We start from the raw sequence: 18958 nt of genomic DNA, 5'->3' as shown, positions 1-18958 counted from the left end.
AGAGACTTTCCACCAGAATGCGGACCAAACGGGTCAAGGGATGTCCAAGTTCAAGTTAGGAACGAGCTAGGTTTGGAAGACGAGGAACCAAGTGAAGATGACCTCGTATTCATGTTCAATGATGAAGATCCAAACAAATGAAGAACTTGAAGGACAAATGAATTAGGGGAACAATGTAATCCTTAACTCATTTGGGTTTGCTGGTATTTTTAACGTTTTCGTTATTTATCGAGTCAGTTCATTTAAGATGTTGATTAATATGTTAGTTTGGTATTTGGCCCCGGTTTCCGCAGAACATATTTTAGGCCCGTTAGGGCTTGTTTAAGTTGGGTCTGGTTTGTTTGTTTGTTTGGGCTGCAAGCCAACAAACAAAACATGTTTATTAAGTCCATGTAATTAGGATTGGCAGTTATGAACGGTTATCTCATAACCGTCTAGGGAAGCGTCGTGTCGCTTCATCAAGTTTAAATAGGGCTGAACATTCAGAAGTTTTGTAACAACGTTACAACAAAAACTAACACAAAACACCTGTAATTACACCACAACATCCAAGTTAAACCCGAACCAAAGCCTCCACTCGCTTGTACCAGTCTTAGACCAAATCAAGAGCCACAAGAACGCCAACTCTTTTATATCACCCAAGACTTTGTGAAACAAAACAGCCTTGAGTTTTAATTATTTATTTAAAAGTAAAATAATAATAATAATAATAATAATAATAATAATAATAATAAAACTTAACAATTTGTAATAGCCTACCATGACAAGTGAAACAATTTATATTCATTTATTATAGCTGCAATCACCATCTAACCTTGCACAGTTTTCTTCAATCATGCATCATCCCTTACAACTAATATGTATAATAAATGTTACAATACATATTTTTATGAATTAATTACAATTTTAACTTTGTATGATCATCAATCATTGACTATTTTAAACCATCAAAAGTTACAAAAATACAATAATAATATTCACTGCAAATATCCTAATTCTCTCTTGTATCCGGGGAAGTAGATTTACTCCTTGAACCTGCAGACTGAGAATTCAATGTTTTACCCTCCACTGATTTGTTTACGAAGGTTGTCGAACATTTATTCGCGTTTGACGTTGAAGGAAAGCTCGAAAGAACCGGAAATGTATCTCCCGGTTTCACAGCCTGCCCAGGCTTCTCACCACTGCCTTGACCTCCCACCGCGCAACGCCCAATTATTGACGTAAGTGCTGCTTGTAACACCGATTGGAAATTCGGGTTTGATGTGATTGCTCTTGTTGCAGCTTCAATGGCTTCTGGCTGTAGAGAATGTTGATTAGTGGTTGGCATTGATCCCATCATGGACTTATTTTGCATGAAAGAGTGGTAAATGTTTTCTTGAGGTTGTGTTGATCCAAAGTTGAGGGACCCAATTTGATTTTCTCTATAGTTGAAGGACCCATTGGTCCAAGAAATTGGGGTTGCATTAGACTCCAAAGAGCTAAAGTTCAAGTTTGTGGTTGAATATCTTGGTGGGAAAATGGAACCCATTTGTGGTGATCTATAGTTATTGTAAGGTGATGATGTCGAAAGCGTGTTTGACGTAAGATCAAGTGTGACGGTTGGGCACGAGGGCGAGGGGGATATTGAAGAATGTGGCAAGTAAATCGGTTTTAGTTTTAAGTTCTCATTGAGATAAAAGTTTAGCCTCTGAGAGCTGGTGCTAGGGTTAGGGTTTGAGTTTGATCCGGAGGTTGAGGATCCCGAAGTTAACATACTAGCGGCTGCAGAGGTGGTCGAAGCCATAGCGGTGGCGGCCACCGGAAGCTGGTGGTTGTGTGTTCCTTCGTATGTGGTGATCAAAATTGACATATCTTGAGGGCATCTTTGTACCTATACAATTTTATTAAGAAAAATATATGTGTTAGTGACAAACAATAAATAGTAGCTAGGAGCAACAACATATGTTATAACACAAATATTAATGATGGTTTCAATTTTTGAATTATTTGTGATGTTAATTATTATGTAATTTAAAAGCGTTCGAAACACTAAATTAGCAAGGTGATACGTCGATGGCAAATCCGGTTATGAAAGCATTGTTTGTACGTAATTTATCACTTTTTTTTAAATCTTTTTAAATTATACCTGTTTCCTAACCGGGCAAGTTGGAGAAACGGTGCAACGATAATATGCCCTAGGACAAGGATTTCCTTTCGCAATTTTTTGTCCGTATTTTCTCCATTGACATCCATCGTTCATCTGAAAAATAAAACCGTAATGTTAAGTAATTTCTTAACTTCATATTAAAGGGCATAACTCACACATACTATACAATTTACAAACATAGGAAGTTTTCTATGAATAGATTTAGGAAAAACATATAAAGAAAGTTAGTTATTACCGTTGGGGTATCGCAGCGAACCCTAACAGAAACCCTAGTTTTCTTTGCAGGGTTTTGTTGCAAAACCTCTTGATCATCTCCGTTTCTCTTTGGAGTCGAAGGTTTCTGTGTCGTCGTCTCTCCTGCCTCGTCTTTAGCTTCTTCCAAACTATTATCAGGGCTTGGGATAACCGAAGATTCAGCTTGTGTGGTGGATGAGAGTTCAAATTTCCCACACTCCAGTCCAAGATCTAACCCTTCTGCACTTTTGGTAGGAGGAGTTGAACTTCTCTTATCTTTCTTGATCAATTCGGTCGATGAAGTCCTTCCAAGACTGAGGGAAACAAGCTCGGATTCATCGTGGATTTGCGGTTTGTCTTTGTGGGAATCGATTGCGGCAGTGAGTGCAGTTGAAGTTTCTTGTTGTTGATTGAATATATCTTGAAACTTCTTTTGAAGGGTTTGGTATTCCTTCATGATCTGGTCCAAATGTACCCTAAGCCTTTGGTTTTCTTCCCTCACTTCACCCATTTCGGCTTTAATTAACTCAAACTGCATCTCATCCTGCAATATTAACTATAAATAGTTTAAATGATGCTACATAATTCCATACAAATTCATACTCACACTAGAGATATAACGTAACTCCCATGCTTATGCCATTGGCGCACGTTTTCTTTAATTATAAACGGCAAATGTTACTTTTATTCTAATATGTTTTACACTAATAATTGTTACTGTCTACTTATCCTGCTAATTGCTATTAGGAAGATGTGTAGACATAAAATATAAAATTGTATAACATTAATGTATAAGTTTTAGAAGTTGAATATGGACCTCTTAAAAAACAATATAAAATCTACGTTATTGCCTAGCTAATAGTAATTAGGTACAATTTATACATATCATAATGAGGTATAAAGATCTCATGACCTTTTATTTTAGACTTTTTCATGGTAGTTGGGTTATGTCTTCATTAATTTAACTTGATAGTTTTAAGTTGATCAATAGCCTTTTTCTATGGGCTTTAGAGTATTATACTATTATTTCTAGCATGCCAACAGATTTAGGGGTTATAGTTTTTAAACTAACATCAAATTATAATTCTTTCTTATTTTGTTATTTTTTTATATTTCCATTATATTTTCTTTCTTTCAAATTTAAATAAATGTGGTCTTTGCCTTAACCATTTATCTAAAACTTACAACACAGTTCATTTTTTTAAAGATGAATATATAAAAAGAGACCTTGAAATTTTTCCATGCTCAATCCACAACCAACATTAAATATATACAGAATCTTGAAAATTTTTAACGTTAAGATATAGTCAGATCCGAGAACCAAGAAGATAAGAAGTAATTAATTAATAAAAAATAAATATAAGAAAGAATCAAATAATCAACAGACAATTAACTAGTTGGCCTGGGGTTGGTGGGGTGCGACGTGTTTGCGCAGTGAGATAACTTAACTGTGAAAGTCACCGTTCAAAAAAAAAGAGGCAATTAACTAGTTTCTGATTCTTTTTCGAGTTATCAGTTTAATTTATCTCTTTTTCATAAAAAAAAAGAATAGATAATTATTTTATTTACCAACAAGATTAGAGATGTTGCATGCAAACTAGTTAGTTTGTTATATAAATTATAAGAAAGATATATAAGTGGATCAAGAAACTAAAGATTCATCAGAAAAACACCCTAATCTTTGAAGATGCAACAAGTTTAGTATTGACATTAAGACCAACATCTTCAGAATTCAAAATATATGTATATATATATATATATGAACAAGATTAAACCTGGTGAACCATAATCATCATCATCATCATCATCGTACTCAGTATATCCCACCAATAGCAAAGCTATGGTAGGGTCTGAGGAGGGTAAGATGCAGACAACCTTACCTCTACCATATAGGGATAGAGAGGTTGCTTCCGGTGAACCATAATATGAACACTAATTAGTCACTAACCTCTTGTTTGCAGTCATGATCGCGATCGTCGAGTACTTCCTTTTGCTGTTCCTGCTTGATTTTGGTGGTCTTTCTTAGATCAACTTCCATGGCTGCCGTGTTCCAAAAGTATTCTTTTGAATGAAGTTATAAAATAGAATTATAAATATATGAGGAAATATAGCAACTTAGATCTGTTCTTATAATGAGGGGGGCAGCAATGTTTGACTTGTATGTATATACGTTTTCAGCTTTCATTCAATATTTCCTTAATAATCAAACATGGAAAAATGTCAATGCCCTGGTTGCATGCCATCACCTACAAATTATTTTACTACTACTGGTACCCTTTTTTATTCACAAATATGACTTAATTTATTGCTATTAACTAATTAAAAGTTTAATACAGTACTAATATATAATTATTCATTGAAATTTATACTGTAGATTAGATTAGGGATGAACATTTTGTCTCTAATACCCGTACACGTACCTGTACCCCAACCGGTTTAGCTTATTCGATACAGGTATTAGTACTCATTTTTGTTGAATTTTGGTACAAGTACAATCGGGTACAGGTACGAGTACATTTGGTATTTTGTACATGTTTGGAGCATATAAGGGTTTAATTGGGATTCTTAATATCTAATATATAAAATAAATTCTCCAACCATGTTATTATTAAACAAGTACCAAACGTTTCTTTAAAATTAAATAATATAGCATCCAAGACTCGAACCAACAAACAAATCACTTAAAGGCGCCGACCGAATTAGGGTTATTTGATATTATCTTATCATCAAATCGACACCTGTGCAAGTACCGATACACGGACTAATTTAGGTTGTTTGTTACTCGTACCGGTAGCGGTTTCAAGATCGTCGAAGAATTGAAAATAAAAAAGCAAAATGGTACAAAAACGGGTATTGTACCAAAATACCCGTACTCGTACTCGTACCATACCGAAAAATTTATGCGTTTTTATTGAATTTTGATACGAGTATAATTGGATACATGTACGGGGACGGATACAGCAGCTGTCCCAAGCTCATCCATTATGTAGATCTTAAATAAACCTTAGTTTTCCCATTTATCGATCAAGACGAAAAATTTTCACCTAATATTAACCAAGTTTTTTTAGCGTTTCAATGAAAGCATTCAAAAGTACATTTAATGTTAGTTGATTTAAAGAAATATATATGAACTTGGTTACGGTTTAGTGATTATTATTCCCCATTTTGACTTAAATATATTAACCAACTATTAAACTTTATTATTTAGTGAACTCTTTTTTCACTATTGCCCTAAATTTTAAAGTTGATACTGAAAAAAAATAAAAAATTACTAAATATCAATCAATATTCATATACAGTCTGTTTATTCACTTATTATTATTATTTTTCCAAAAAATATTACACAATCTTGATACACATGCAATGCCATTTTATCAAATAGAAAAACAAAAATCCCATTTTAACGGTTATTTGGATCATTGACAGGTCACCAACCCACTCGATTATCTTCATTCCATCATAGAAGGAAACTCACCAAATATGAGAAAACCCTCTGTCCCAACCTGAAACTCTTTATTTTTTACATACTATTGTCAACGAGTCGCTCTACATTAGAGGAAAAATCTAATTAATTAAATTGTACTCTAATATGGTTTTTGCAAGGGGGAGAAATAATAATATTAATTACATTATTTTAATAAATAGTATATAAAAAAATAGATAAGATGTGAATGAAGAACTTGAAGAATTCAACTTCAACGTTTAGGTCTTTTAGATTATAGATGTTAGTCCCGCAAGAAACGGGCCTGTTTGCTGACTGCTAATCCATTATTTTATTTATTTTCTAATTGTTTATAGCCATTAACAGCTACATATCATATGGTTGAAGTTTTCTGCATACAAAAGTCAAAGATACAAAAAAAAAAAAAAAATCAATCACGGCGGTCAGAGTTACGTCACCGTCGTTTTTATTTCCGTTGGTAATTAGGGTTTCGGCTTCATACGCAAGTCAAGTTAATTTAAAAAGGCTACAACCCAAAACAGCCGGTGTTCTTTTTCTTTTTTTCTCTTGGTCTTTGTTTTTGACTTCTTTTCATATCATTTACACCTTTTCTCCCTAGCTACATGATATTATGGACCATAAGTATGGTCTATATATATAGTTATATACTCCAAATATAACTACATTATGGGACGGATTTAAACAAGACGTAAGCTCATTGAACTTTTAATAGGTCTAAATTATACTTGAAGAAATCATAGTGTAAAAACTAGTTTAAAAAACTAATTTGGCACTCTTTGAGTATTTTACAAGGCCAGCGAATAACAATGAACGAGCAGCGGCGAAACATGGACATACACGTCGAGGGGACCGGACTCAATATATATAAAAGGATTCATAAACTAGAGGGTCCCGAGCTCAAATTTTCTGTCGGAAACGAGTAAATTTACACTGTGTATAAAAATTTTCGGCCAAAAAAGTATAAATTTACACTACCGAGCATAAAAACAGAGGGGCTGGGCTCAAAGTTTCGGTCGAAAACAGGTAAATTTACACTATGTATAAAAATTTTCGGCTGAATAAAGACAAATTTACCCTACCGAGTGAAAAACGGAGGGGTCAGACTCAAAATTTCGGTCGAAAACGGGTAAATTTACACAATGTATAATACTTTTTTGCCGAAAAAGGATGAATTTACACCATTGAGCGAAAAACGGAGGGGGCCGGGGCCACCCCTGGCCCCAACTATGCTACGCCATTGTGAACGAGTAAAAACGAAAAATTAATACATGAAACCAAGGAATAAAAAGACACAGGTTGAGTCATAAGGGACCATCAGAATTTGGAAATCAAAATCAGAATTGTGACTTGGTAGAATCGAGGTCGCCATTTGCAAAACCAGAATCAAGTTCGGTATTACAGGTTTGATATTATTGTATGATTTTGTGATATCGTTAACCAAAATCAAGTTGATATTATTAGATTGGTTTATGTGCATTTGTATTGTTTGATAAATTTAGGATTTTGAATTTTAAACGTGAAATAACAAGGATAACAAAGAAACATTATAAATTATTTTACTTGAGGTAGAAAGAAGTACACGCTTGACTTTCAAGTGCAAAACGAATCCCACTGTGTTTTTGAGAAAAAAAAAAGTACCAACTTTTCTTGCTAAAGTTATCAAAATCAAGTAAATGGTCTAGTGATCATTCATCTATACTGTAATCAATTAGATATATACTCGTTGAAAATAGCTTATGTTATAATTCTGCTCAAACAAATGCATATAATGCTTTAGTGACACCGTAATTTATGAGATCAGCCCTTTGACAACTCTCAAACCTTGCTCAGTTAAAGCATTTGATTTTTCGATACGGTTTTATGGATTCAGATTATTCTTAGGTGTTACAAGTACTATGTGTTCTTTATATATATGTTGATTTGTTGTTATGATGATAGCATCTAATCTTGTTTTCCATTATAACACAAAACATTTTGAGATATATCTACATTTTATGCGAAAGCACAATCAGTTGTTTATTAAGGATAGCGTTGTTACTTTTCCCGTTTCGTAATTTTGTCTCTTGTACGATTTTGGGGCTTACATTTGTGGTGTTCTTGCTTTGAGTTTATAAGAGTAGTTGTTAATTGTACAAGAGATCGATCTGGTTATGCTCTTGAGGTATTTAGGTTGTGTTTTCGGTCATGTCAGGAATTTCCAACCTACGAAGAATTTTAATAAATTACTGACTTAGAAATAGCAAAACCATATATAGACCATAAATTACATGTTGATTCATAATATATTGTTTTAAGTCTGTTAATATATGTATATGGATATTTTATTGAAGGAGAATCCCTAAGTTAGACGTATGTTATATCATCAGTTCACAATGTGAATGATATTCTCATGCATGATGTTCACATATAACATACCAAATCACAGGTGGATAAAAAAAATACTTTTAGTAGTTTTTAACTTATTGTTCATTATTTCATTTCACATGTAATGCCTGTGATATGAACCTTTCATATTTTTTCTATTTGATTTGATCCCAAGTGTACGACTATGTATGTGTGTCAAAAGTTTAAGAAACATAAGTACGTAGAATACTTCAAATTCCAGTAAAATAAAACAAAATATTGCTTAACATGATGAACATTTATTTTAAGTGTTTACCACATTAAATTATATTGTTTTAATTATTGTAGCATACAAAAACATTATGTTTAGATTTTTCAAATTTATGCAGTAATTATGTGTAATATACACAAGCATTATCTCAAATGTGTAAAATATGTAAATTTTATCATTTTATGTCGCGTTAAATCTATAATATATATATAAACGAAAACATAAAAAACATACGTGTCGCGATGTGGTCGCTCCCTCTTTTTTTGGAGTCATTAGATTTGCTTGATTTTTAAATGGAGGCTTCTCATGCATTTGACCCGAATTCATAGGTATGGGTTTTACCAAACCCAGATATTCTTTAAACGGGTTATAACATCTCATTAAATTAAAAATTATTCTTACCAATATATTGATGTAAAAATCCTATAAAATATGATATAATAAAAATTAATATCTTATTTATTTTAAAAAGGATATATATATTATTTAAATTAGAAAATCAATTTGATAGTAAAAAAATAAATAAACGGGTCTTGGGTTTTATCAAACCATGCATAAGTATATTATTAACTTTCATAAATATTATTTATAATTAAAAAACCAATTTTATATTAAAAAATAAACGGGTCATGGGTCTCATCAAAACCATATAACTTTTAAACCGAGTTATAATATCTCATTTATTTGTGAAACAATTTATTATCAAACCATAGGTATATTATTAACTTTCATACAATAAAAAAATATAAATTCAAAAAATAAATAAATGTTAGAACAAACAATATAAAACAACCCCCGTTATACGGGGGATAAAAACTAGTACTTAAATATAGCATTTGAATTACATAAAATTACAATACAATATTTATTAAGTTTAAGAATATATGATCGATATATGTAGTTGGCTGTTATCTTAAATTGAGATCAGTCAAACTTATATATTACAAAAAGTCATCAAGAAAATTATACCAAAACTTGAAAATTAAAATTTCATAGGATGATTTGACTTGCATTAATATGTTTAACTTGTTAAGGAAATGACGACCTTATGCATAAAACGTTTGTTTTTCAAACCAAAACAATGTATAAATCATTGTAGGTATGTACGTAGGACCGATTAGTCTTACTACTTTCTGGAGTCATTATATATTTCAATCAAGTACTCCAAAGAACTAATCACTACCAGCAAATATGGCAATTTATATGCTACTACATTCACAGCAAATTAAATAAACTATAAATAACAACTTAATACTTCATTAATTTGTCGACTTGTGAATTACAATAGAAATGCATTACATAATCAATTTCTTATTTTTTTATACATGGGTACCTTTTTCTTGGATCATGAGCGTTGACATTTTTCTTTTCAAAAAAAGGCAATGTATTGGTAGACTTCAACAGTTCAACGAAGGGTCGAAGGACCAAAGATGCCGAAATATATGTGTTCATATGCTTTTTATAAACAAAGTTTCAACAACAGTAAAAGGAACAAAGACGACCTAAGATGCATGTTCCAAAAAATCAGCAAACTAGCTCGTTATAAGAGAGGACGGAGCACCGATACTGATAGGGTGTATAACTTTCAAGAACAAATAAAAAGCACGATTGATTTGTAGTACAAAATTTTTTAGTACAAAATTTTCAGTCAAATTTCCAGTCTTTAGGAGGTGGGGTGTGATGATTAAGATTTGAAATCTTATGATCTAGTGTTCGAAGCCTCATTCAAGAAGGTTGTCTCACGGTGGTTTCCTTGATGGAGTTTCTGAATAAGTCAGGTATAGAGCCTCAAAATTAGTATCGCCGGTTTACATCCCGCCTAAGTAAAAATCCACTCGGGTATTAGGGGTAACGTTGTTAAAAAGAAAGGAGGCAGGTGTTTTACCGTCACTTCACACAATTCATTCTCTCTCTCTCACTCTCTCTCTTAAGATTTGTAATATGTGTAATTATCCGATAACATAGCCACATTTAACCGAGTAACCACAGATTATGTGTGTAGATTGTGATCTTAAAAAAAAAATTAAAAAAATCATGAATTCACACTATGAATGGATACCTTTTTCACATATATTTTATGAGGCATGCCGAAAACTCAATAGAAAAAGAGTAGAAAACTATCATACATGCATCAAATCAAAAGCACGATTGATGTCCGTTTCTAAATTCACACCATGAATGAATATTTCGCCCAAAAGTAACGAATCTTTCTTAGTAAGTCCTAATTTATAAAGGTTCAAATTAGACCTGAAATTTTTAACATAGCGCTCCAAAAAGATGTTAGAATACCGTATTTTTAAAATGGTTTAAAATAGTTAATTTCGTGTTTCAAATTGTTCTTTGATCGTATCTATTCTCTCCTGAAGTCCTGAGTTCATGAAAAATATACAAAATGTGTATATACGCATATACATGTTCATATAGTGTATGTGGACATGCGTTTAGACAAAAAAAAACTCAACTATTATACTTGTTACAAAATAAATCTAAAATAATTAAAATCTATACGTCAGTCAGTTTATATAAAATAGTACAATATTTAAATTGGTTTTTACAATTCTATAGTTTGGTTATGAAAAAAGTGTATGTGTGTGTCATTTTCATTTAAGAGATAATAATATGTTGACACTTACAGGACCATATAATTCACTTGTACATAGCAACACAGAAGATAATCAAAATGGTAAGAAAGAGAAAGTGTACCAGTTATGTAATCGTCTTATATATCAGCGCCACACAATATTATTCAGTTCTCAACATATTGTTGGTTAAAAAGTAAGTGTGTGTATGTGTGGCATATATACATATCTTAAAAAACAACATTAAACTTTTCATCAATTTTGTAGTTTTTTACACAAGTTAGATCATTTCTCTGTTATTGTCGCAAAGTCCTTATTAGGCCACGTGACAGCACCACACGTGTCACGTTATCCAATTTTAGTTTTTTTGGCTTTAAATATGTAAACGTTTTATTTTAGTTCAATACCGTAACATAGCTAACCGATAATAGTTGACTTCTTGTAGTTTTGATTATAAGCTATTTTTTTATTATAAGTTACACGTGTGTCGTCGTTTTCTACGTTGATAGATTTCGGTAACGTAACAAACTTAATTAACTCGTATCAACTAGATGCCCATTAATATACCGTCGCAACACAACAAGTACAAACATAGTTCAATATTAAAATTGCATAAGTTCGTGTAATATCAACTTTTTTCTTGATCATTAGGTTTCTTTTAGCGAAAGTAACAGTTTATCGTATTCTTCTTTTTTTAACGGCAAATATCTTTTAGTCATTTTCGTTATGTGGAATTTAAACCTTTTATCTCAAACCCAAATGTTTAAACTGCTCTATCCACAAACCTTAAATCAAGTTACTATTTTTATTACCTTAAATGTGTCTTTAAGCTATCCTTAAATTCTTGACTTTGATGCATGCAAAAGACAAAAATGTCCCTTCATGAATCCTTAAGGGCCCATACACACTTTAAACAAACAGAGTATTAAAAAAAAAGAAATAATAGCATGAAAAAAAAATCAAGTTGAATTTAGAAAGTCAACTTTTGGGTCTCCAAAGTCTACAAAAATGTATTATATATTTTAATTAAGTGAGGTAGCATGTGACGACTGTTTGTCTCTGAAGTATTGAACTCCATGTTTAATTAAGCATGTGCGCATTTGACATTTGTATTCACTCATAAAGGTAACATATAATGGGTCGTTCATATCATGCTCAAATAACTTTTTATTGCCCCTAAATGGGTTTTTGTTATTTGTTTTGTTTTATGTTTCAAATGAACTTGATAAGACTACAAGGTGTACATGTCATTTTGCCTATCATTTTATTACGCAACATCAGCGCCATATCATATGTCACTCCACTCCACTACTTTTAACAATATCATGGAAATGGTTACCATTTCACCACTTCCCTCTCTTTCTAAATAAAATAATAATCTATACTATATAATAAATAAATGTTTTCATTTGCCACATGTCTTTTTCTTATATATTTTTATTATTTCTCCCGTCTCTCTCTCATATTAATTACAAGTTAATTTTCAAAGTTCTTTTTATATAATTTGTTTAATAATTTCCATAATTGCTTTTACAAAACTTTTTTTAATAAAAAAATAGGTTTGTTTATAAACCATTTTTATAAACCAAACATTTTCATTATTTAACTTGTCTTATATAAATTATATCATTTATATATATATATATATAAGAAAACATTTACAGATATCTGAAACATTTTAGCACCTAAAACGTACTTAGCGGGTTCATTGTTAAAAACACGTGGATCTTTAATCGAACTCGACCCGCATTCTTTTCCCTTGTAACTGTAATCTCTTTCTTTCTATCCATATATTTCTGATCAAAATCTTATTGATTCTCTTTTAATGCACATTCTTCGACTGATCGAAAGCGTTCTTCCATTGATGACGGGTTCGTATTGTTCTGATTGTACCGTTTATGTTCTCATTATACTATTTAGAATAAACTACGGTTTTCATCCATGTGGTTTGTCCAAATCTACGGTTTTTGTCTAATAATTTCAAATTTGTGATTTTCGTTCATGTGGTCTCGTTTCACTAGCAATTAAACCCGATTTCATTAACCTCGTTAAGTATGGTCGTTAAACCCATCATCGTGCCCTTCACGTGATGGACATTTTTGTTATTTTTCTCCCTAAATAAACCCCAGTCTTAATTCGCAAGCCCTTCACCTTATTGATTCACTTTAGTTGTTATCATATTTTTAATGTATCATTTAATGTTGTATCGAAAGAAATATTTAGAGATTTATGTTTTATTTTTTAATTTGTGAATTGTAGTTGTAATTTAACTTCGTACTATTTAATGCAATATTTTACTTTATTTATCATTCTTTTCTCTATAAAGTTATCACTTACAGAATTTAAGTTGTTCAACCCGTGTAAGACACGGGTACCTAACCTAGTAATAATATAAGTAAAGTTAATTTAATATAACTTAAATTAAAATATTAAACTTTGTGTACAAATGTATAATAAAAAAAATAATTTTCGAGTACTCATCGTTGTCGAGTAGTCAAAAACGTAAATATTTCGCTAAACTTGCCGGTTCAAGCACGTGTCAAAATCGTTTACGAGACAAAAATGTTTTTTTTTTCAAAAAAAATCGTTTTCATTATAATCTATGCCTGGATGTTCATGAAAAAAATGTATACAAACCTATAAAAAAATTAACAAAAACAAATTATTAACTAAAACGTATTTAACCTACTTAAATATATATGAAGTTTTTTTTAAATTATAATTAAAAACTAAATTACGTATTAGGTTAAAAAAAGGTCCAGATTCATCTCCTCCCCAACTTCACCCCTTCCATAAATCCCCCACGAGACATATGCAACTCCCAAATTATTTTCATCACCATCTTCAATCTGAATCATCTTCAACATGTGATTATTCGACACCCCATTTAAAAAAGGAAGAAACTGAAGTTGGGCGGCACCGACAACACCGCGGCGGTGTTTGCCAGCTGCACCGCCCGCCACCTCAGCAATTCAGCGACAAAATGGTAGCCATACCGTGTAGAGATTTTGTTATTTTGTTTGTGTCGGTTGACTATGCTTAGTGGGTGTTTGGGATTTCCTTATTTCAACCTACTTATAACTTATTGACTTATTTCCCTTACAAATTTAAACTTATCCAAACACATGATAACTTTTTAGAAAAGTTATAAGTCATAAGTAGGGTAAAATATACAATCCCAATCACCACCTTAACATATATTTACCTAAAGGCATTTGGAATATATTTCATACACTAGTTTGAGGCACGTGTATTACACAAGTACTTCTTAAAAATGTAATATTTAATAAATAATCAGTATACAAGAAAAAATATACCCGTTAAACACTATTAATACAATCGTCATACAATAGTATTTAAAACAATTTAAAAGTAAAAGATAATTATAAATATCAAGTGTTTGAAAAAAAATATGAAGTAAATATTAAATTAACACATTTTGAAGTATAAATTTTAAGAATAGTAACTAATATAGGAGTGACAATTAGCAAAACTTGTAGCATTTTATAAGAGAGTATAGATATAGATTTTAACCTTCAATTTGTGTGTTTTGTTTAGTGTTTATATTTTGACGTGTACATGTCAGCAAATACTAAATGGCATTTGGCCTAGCAGTATCATTATATTGGATAAGACATTGTGTTTTCAAATGGTAAGTAACGTTTCAAATTCCTTGGTCGTTAAAAAATGCAATTTAGGAGTAGAACTAGAGAGTGTGAGTTGTCATTAATGAGAATATATATTAAAACAACCCGAGTAAATTGTGGTCATGATATCGTTTGCTTTGCCACCGATGGTGCCCATCCATCATCCATGAACTCACGGTTGTATTTTCATAATTCAGACTTCACTATATCGTTTAATGCATGACATAATTTTGCAAGACTAGTACATACATTCATCATATATTATCAAACATTTCCATGAATGCATACATGTCATATTTCCTACAACTATATATATATATATATATACCACTAGACTCAACATCATCATGGCATCCTCATAACATGTTTGCTAATACGTGTGAATACTACAACACATAACACCACCCCATATTCCCACAATAAACCCTCATCATATACATATAAGAACGAGCTATCACATATCACCGCATTGGCTTACCACCAACAGCCTTGTCTCCATTATCTCGTCATCGATCACCACGATAGAAGCCCTTGCCGCCTCTCTTTTGCACTATAAAGCACTAGATTTGGATTTGTTTATAACAAAAAGAAGTAAATTTATGTGTAAAGTGAGAGAGTGGAAACCAAAGTGATGAATCCTCCACACATATTTCTAAGAAGTAAACACTGTTGCAGCTGGCCATACCTCCTTGGAAACCTACCTTCGGCTATAAATACCCCAAATGGTATGATCATCTAAACACATTACATTATCTTATATCATCATAATATACCTGATATCTGCTCTAGCAATCTCTTAATATACTTTTATATTTAAAGAGCAATCTAGTCTGATTCTCACGCCGGAGGGTGGTCACAAGGAGGAACCCCCCCCCCCCTTCTCAGTGACGAGCTCACGGTGTCTGTTTTGCAGGTTATCAGAAGAACCATCTTCCAAGGGTCTAACCCCTCGTGGGAAACAGCTATCCAACCCCCAGGTTACCAGTAATCTGTCCGGGGTCCGGTTAGTGTTTCTTCATTGGCGCCATCCGTGCATAAAGCTAGAACTACAATTTTCTCCAGTTTTTTCAAACTTTTACAAAGATGGTTAGAGAAATTCCGGTAACCACAACCCCAGCTACTGGAGGGAATACCGGCAACACAGTTTTTACAAACACTACCCCGGCTACCGAAGCCGGGGCAAGTGAAGTAAATTTTACGAACACTACCCCACTTACCAAAGCTGGGGCAAGTGCAGTAAATGATCGCCTACTGGGATCCACCGATACCCAGTTTGAGAAACGAAGACTCCCCCGCCACACTCTCGATGAAGTTAAGGCATGGGCGGAGGCACGACAAAAGGAATTCCAGGCTGAGTTGAACGAACGCTTGCGTTCCGTGCAACAGGCCGACGAATTCGAATACTGGGAGGATGACTCGGAGGAATCCGACTCCGACGCGAACCCTCGCCACAGGGCAAAAGGGAAGCGTAAGGAAACGGAATCCCAACCGAAAAGGCATTTTGGACAAGCCTTCAAACCAAAAAGCACAGGTGGAAGTCCACGAGACTTCTCTAAAACGTTCAGACCAAACGTTGCAAATGCAGGAACGTCCAAATTTGCAAGGGACATTGCTGAAGCAATCGCCCCAAAGAGTGCCAAACAAATGCCCAACATAGGCACATATGACGGTATATCTGATCCAGACGATCATTTGAACAGGTTCATAGCGGGGGCAACCGTCAGCAATTGGACGGAACCCACGTGGTGTTACATGTTCCAAATGACGCTGGTGGGGGCTGCTAGAGCTTGGTTTGATCGCCTACCGGTCAACCACATCTACGACTGGGCAGACTTCCAGCAGAAGTTTAGCCAACACTTCAGCCAGCAACGGAAGTATACCGAGGAGCAATGGACAATCCTCAAATGCATACGAGAGGAAGATGAATCTCTGCCCAACTTCATCACTCGCTTCAACTCAAAGAAGCTAAGTTTGGGCAATATCAGCGAAGATCTTGTTCGCGCTGCCTTCATCCAGGGCGCACATGACCCAGAGCTCATCCGCACCCTAACGGGTAAAGATGGCATGCCATCCACATGGGATGGCATCATGACAGCAGCAAAACGCTATGCGGAAACAGAGAAGCAACTGGGTAGAGATCTCCCACAGAGCACAAACCTCTACACTCAGAAGACAAGAGAAGACAACGTCCTCACCGCCAGACTAAATAAAAAGCGAAAGCTAGGCATTTGGCAGTCAAGGGTAAACTTTGACACCTCATCCGGCTTGCAACATCGAGTGGGCGGAAGGGATAATGTACAGTCGCACCGGAACTCCAGATGGACGCCACTCACCAAAAGCGTCACTGAGATATTCGCCACTGAAGAGCTCCCATGGCCAAAGCCTCCAATAATCCGACATCGTCACGATGCTGATCGGAGCAAATACTGTGACTTCCACAAGACAAAAGGCCACAACACTGAAGAATGCATAGACGTAAAGGACATGGTCGAAGCATTTGTCAGAGATGGGACGCTCGCGCACCTCGTGGCACAATAAAGGCTGAGCAGGCGGGTGCGTATAGAACCTCAGCTGGGGAAGACACGAAACAATTCCAGCTTCAAAATCGAGACTACATGCTGCGTAAAGAACGAGATCCCGAACCAGGTGCGTATCGGCTCGATGGCACTCCCATCCCAACATGGAAGGGAGCTCATTTACACAGTCTGCATGTAAATCAATTCCAATTTGTAAAGAAAAGGCCAAGAGCCACTTCTAATGGAAATGATTCTCTTTAAGAACATCGAAGCTGATGATTTTACATTCATACTTTTCTGAACACTAATATGCCGGTTTTCACCGAATAATTACGTGAAGTCATTGCATGGGAAGGCGGTCCTACCCGCACGAACCCAATAACGTGACAAACCTTCACGCAGGTCAGTTTGGGAAAAAGTTCAGCACCCAAAAATGAAAGTGCCGGTCTATCCGCATGAATCATTAAAGGAAACTGAATAATAACCTATCAACAACCGCGCGTCGAACGGTTAAACTATGCAACACTGGTGACGGCGTTCACATTACGTGAAGTCGTTGCGTGGGAAGGCGGTCCTACCCGCACGAACCCAATAACTTGACAAACCTTCACGCAGGTCAGTTGAAGGGGAAGAGTTCAATTATCCTATTAAATGAAAGTGCCAGTCTATCCGCATGAATCATGAAAGGAAACCGAACACTAACCTATCGACAACCGCGCGTCGAACGGTTCAAAGCAAAATTCTTAAAAGGGATAAGGAAAACCTACACGCAGGTCAGATAAGGGTAAAGTTTTGCCATCCTACTAAGTGCAAGTGACGGTTCTACCCGCACAATCACGAAAGAGGAAGCAAGACTTCCTGTTATCAACCACGTTCAAAGGTTAACTTATCCTCAAAAGGTGAGAAAAACCTACACGCAGGTCAGATAAGGGTAAAGTTTTGCCATCCTACTAAGTGCAAGTGACGGTTCTACCCGCACAATCACGAAAGAGGAAGCAAGACTTCCTATTATCAACCACGTTCAAAGGTTAACTTATCTTAATGCCTTAGAAATTTCGAAAAGGAAAACCTACACGCAGGTCAGATGAAGGTTAAAGTTTTGCCATCCTACTAAGTGCAAGTGACGGTTCTACCCGCACAACCACGAAAGAGGAAGCAAGACTTCCTATTATCAACCACGTTCAAAGGTTAACTTATCTTAATGCCTTAGAAATTTCGAAAAGGAAAACCTACACGCAGGTCAGATGAAGGTTAAAGTTTAGCCATCCTACCAAGTGCAAGTGACGGTTCTACCCGCACAATCACGAAGGAGGAAGCGAAACTTTAACCCATTATCAACCACGTTCAAAGGTTCTTATTCTAAACACTTGGAAAATTGCTAATTTAAACTAAGTATGCAAGTCATAAGTTTATAAAGCAAGGAACCCAAAGAAGGAAATAACAATCTTATACGCAAAAAGATTAATATTTCAAGAATATATTACAAGAATGGCCGGGTAACTACCCGCCTAAGAGAATAAAACTATACAAGTCTTAGCAATGGGAAGGGATCTTCAGGATCAAGCTTCAGGGCCGCTTCCACTTGGACCCGCTCCGTCAGAAGAACGGGGTGGTTCGAGGAACGCTTTGAGGACAGCTAACCCATCATCAGCAGCAGCTACTTCGTCCACCTTTTCCACCACTGGATGCGGGAAGGCGGCGTATTGGTTCAATGCTTGGTCATAAATGGCTTCGGTATCCACATCGAACAAAGGGAAGT

At 34.5% G+C, this 18958-nt stretch overlaps 1 protein-coding gene across 1 annotated transcript; it reads right to left on the bottom strand.

The window, feature by feature from the left end:
• Positions 1-849: 849 nt before the first annotated feature.
• Positions 850-4437, bottom strand: LOC143587719 (WRKY transcription factor 72A-like). The gene is made up of 4 exons (XM_077068926.1): positions 4329-4437; positions 2382-2924; positions 2126-2239; positions 850-1870 (listed from the first exon to the last, which is right to left on the bottom strand). Exons 1-4 carry the CDS (start codon positions 4416-4418, stop codon positions 992-994), a joined length of 1626 nt encoding a protein of 541 aa, XP_076925041.1. The 5' UTR covers positions 4419-4437; the 3' UTR covers positions 850-991.
• Positions 4438-18958: the final 14521 nt, after the last annotated feature.

The sequence above is a fragment of the Bidens hawaiensis genome, unplaced genomic scaffold, assembly GCF_021521415.1.
Source record: "Bidens hawaiensis isolate Kalapana, Puna unplaced genomic scaffold, B.hawaiensis_p1.1 tig00035845_1, whole genome shotgun sequence".
NCBI lineage: Eukaryota > Viridiplantae > Streptophyta > Magnoliopsida > Asterales > Asteraceae > Bidens > Bidens hawaiensis.
The sequence above is the reverse complement of the archived record's forward strand: the minus strand, read 5'-3'. Positions and strand labels throughout refer to the sequence as shown.